The sequence below is a fragment of the Pundamilia nyererei genome, unplaced genomic scaffold (assembly GCF_000239375.1).
Source record: "Pundamilia nyererei isolate P.nyererei 1_Seehausen unplaced genomic scaffold, PunNye1.0 scaffold00026, whole genome shotgun sequence".
NCBI lineage: Eukaryota > Metazoa > Chordata > Actinopteri > Cichliformes > Cichlidae > Pundamilia > Pundamilia nyererei.
Genome location: NW_005187427.1, coordinates 2132661 through 2136272, shown reverse-complemented (window position 1 = coordinate 2136272; position 3612 = coordinate 2132661). Strand labels below are relative to the sequence as shown.

At 40.2% G+C, this 3612-nt stretch overlaps 1 protein-coding gene across 3 annotated transcripts in view; it reads right to left on the bottom strand.

The window, feature by feature from the left end:
• gabrg2 (gamma-aminobutyric acid type A receptor subunit gamma2) overlaps window positions 1–3482 on the bottom strand; it is a 43878-nt gene extending 40396 nt beyond the window's left edge. For all 3 annotated transcript variants that reach the window (XM_005727758.1, XM_005727759.1, XM_005727760.1), the window contains exon 1: window positions 2982–3482. In XM_005727758.1, coding sequence (XP_005727815.1) covers window positions 2982–3097 — 116 coding nt within the window. In that variant the 5' untranslated portion in view covers window positions 3098–3482. The remainder of the gene's footprint in view (window positions 1–2981) is intronic.
• Window positions 3483–3612: the final 130 nt, after the last annotated feature.

The window sequence follows — 3612 nt, the reverse complement described above, 5'->3', positions numbered from 1 at the left end:
ATATATATATATATATATGTAAATGTAAATACATATGTGTGTCTATAACAACAGGAGGCCAAAGTGCTTCAACTTAAGCCCTCCCGCCTTTATTCCAAAATTTCTTTGACTTCAATATCTACCAGAGTTTCTCAGTTGTAGAAAGGTAACCATGAGTGTTGCCTGTTTCTTTTACTGACCTGTCAAACTGTCTTCACTATAGGCAGAAAAAATAAAATAAAATAAAAATGACAACATGTCTTTGCTATGAACTGACTTTTAGGAATTCTAAGACACAAATTCACATGATGTTAATTATGGAATACATGGCAGTTTGTCAAAACTCCTGACCCTTTCCAAGTGACAAGGAGCAGATGATGTATGGCAGTTTGGCAGACCATTTAATTCACTGTAGGTTTCCAATTCGATGGAATTCTGTCTAAAAATACCGACAAACTGATGAGAATCGGTGGCAGATAGGGATAATTGCAATGGGCATACTAACATACTAACAGCTTCTTTATACAATTAGCATAAAATGTGTAGTGAAATGTTTCCCATATTATTAATACTTAACAGCAGCTCAAAAATTGAATGGACATAGATTACATCCTATGTACAGAAAATACGTCTGCCTGAGAGATTTTTGTAGTCAGAAATTGAACTCTACAAAGGCGCTAGTTGAATAAACAGACAGCATCAATATATCTTTCAACTTACAGTTTAATTTGCTTTTGTTGCCTTAGAAATCACAGTGCTGAATAAATGGCACTAGCTTTTTATGTTTGTCCCACAATGAAACACAGAAAGCCTTTAGAAATTACCACAGTGTGCGTTATAAATGTTATCTTATATATTCTTTCCATTTTTCTAAAATGTAACTGAAAGCTATAAGGTCATTTTGACTATGCTAGCAACATGTTTAAAGAAAGTTAAGACAGGACCGTGTTTACCATTTCCTTCTATTAAATCTTCTTTTGTTACCAAGTGTTTGGGAACTGAAGCATTCAAGTTCAGCATAGTCAGGGTTTCTTTAGATTAGCTGGCTAGACAACACCTAGTCCAAGAATTAGATCAACGTAACGTCTTAATCAACTTTCTTTGTTAATCCAAGCATTCTTCTTCTTCAGGCCTTACGTGCACTCACACAAAATGGATTGAGTGAGATATAATGTTACATTTGTTCTGTACAAAATGGATCAATTAAGTCCCACCAACTTCAGTGGGAGGTCAGGAAGTTAATAAATACTGATGCTAGAAGGTTAAAAATATAAAGCAAATAAATAAATTAGACTTATGTAACGAATTTCATCTGCTACCTAACACGCTTGAGTTTGCAAAATCATCATCTGGGATGGCACATAATGTAAGTACCACCAGACTTTGCTCATTCTGACATCACTCCATCATGTCGAGGCCCTCTTCCCATGATCCCTCGCCTGAAAATCTTCTATTGGATCCTGGTTATAGATCTGACACCTACCTACCCACGCATAGAAGAAAATACCAAAGAATCTGCAACCAAATTCCCCCTTCTTCTGCTTGAGGGTGTTCTGCAAAATTTGATCTGTGACAGTAATTGACTGCACTACCTGAGTAACTGACTGGGTTAACGTATTGTGATGCAGTCTGACATCACTACACATAGTAAATGTCAATGAGTCACAAAGTAGCACAAAATACTGAATGCATGCAAAGACCTTGATGTCTTATAAAAGAGCTTTCATACATGAATCATAAATTACTTCCTGTCAGTGGATGCATTTTAATCATTATGCCATACATAGGACCGAAACTTCTAAAATAGTTTGAGTCATACTTTAAGTGTGACCTCCGCACGGGTGTCTGCATATGGTCACATATTGATTAGCAGCATTTACTCAAGTGCATTGTATACACCACTTTACTTTTCCAGACAATTAGAAATACACAGGCCTAACAATGTAGATCTGGGCAAGGAGCCCCAAGGTTTTGACCAGCATGACGGTGATTGAACGTCGGTTGATTTATCTGCCTCCATTTTTCACCCTCCAGCAGCACAAGAGGAAACCGATGCGAGGAGCCTAACCATCCCCTTGCTCTCCAGTATTCTTATCTCACTATACAGGGATGAAGTCGTCACAGGAGCAGCCACACAGCTTTCTTTCTTCTCTTTCATTGTCTTTGTAACAAACACAATTTCGGCCCACAGTTAAAGCAGAAATGTCAGGTGTTTTTGGTTGTGTGCCTGTGTTGGGCAAGGATCAGTGCATATGTGCTGTCCATTTCCTTATTGTGCCTTCATATTTAGATTCTCTGTGTGATTGTCTGCCATTTTGAAATGCTTATTTTTTTTATTTCAAATACGTGGGAGGAAAGGTTCCCTCTTTATCCTCAAGTTTGCCTTTATAACAACCGATTGTTTTCATGTGGCCTCTATTCCATTTCGACCTCCTCCGGCCAGCGCGTTCATAACAAGGCTTTGACTCTTAGAATATACTTGAAGACAGCTTAACAGACTAAATGTAGCCTTAGCTTCACTCAACTTAGCCTGCCACTATGCTACATCTAACGCGGGGCAGATTGAGAGGGAGACACTGGTATCGTCGTATAAATGTGTATCACTGTTATTCGCTTTTCAAAGCCAAATATTCAATCTGTAGATCTTTGTGGGGATTTTTTTTTTTTAATTAAAAACACCAACAACACATTGATACACAGGGTGTAGCACACATACAATGTGCATGCGTGTATCGCTGAGGCAATTTTAATATTATTAACAATATTCCACTTCAACTGGAACCGCAATTAAACGTGCCACATGTACACCGAAAGCTCCGGTTTTTCCCCCTAAATACAAAACTACATCCTCTCAGCTACCCAACGGCTCAGGATCCCCTTAATAGCACGCCAGTGTTGGAATGGAGGCACTGCTATACTTGCTGTTTAAAATCTGAAACATGCTGACCAACGGGCCGAAACACAGTCGTGGTTTTGAGAAAAAATACGCGTTAATATCTTACCTTGTAGAGTGATTCACGACAATAAACACCCAGAAAAGCAGCTTCAGCGGGAGGGAAGGCTTCGCCATCGGTCTCGAGCATTTGAAGGCTGATTTTGGCGAAGCCATCATCACCATCTTCGTCTCCTCTTTCTTGCAGATGGACGTGTCCGTCTATTTACTGTGTTTCCTCTCTGCGATACATTACGCACGCTAGCAGTAGCCGTTCTGCAAATCGAGACTGGAGGCGAGCGCGCGGCGGTGTGAAATCAGCCAAAACAAAATCGACGCGAGTCGAAAAGCTTCGTTTCGTATCGCTCGTCTTCGTGCGTGTGTGTTGCCGTTTCGACAGCACTGGCAGGGGCCTACAAGACTGGCACAAAACAGCGAAGCCCCAAGAAATAAGCTGCTCCACTATCGAGAAGCCAAGAAAGGCAGCGAAGCCTCAGTCTGAATGCAGATTAACACTGGGGTCAGAGAGGAACTGATGCACGTTGCTGCAGCACGGATCAACACATGCGTGGTTTCACTAAGCGGAAGCACCAAGTTAAGGTTTTGAATATATATATATATATACTGCATGAAATCTTATCAGTTTCCGAAGCAGGCCTAGCCCTCATATGATTTATGTGTAAACACCTCTCTACTCACAG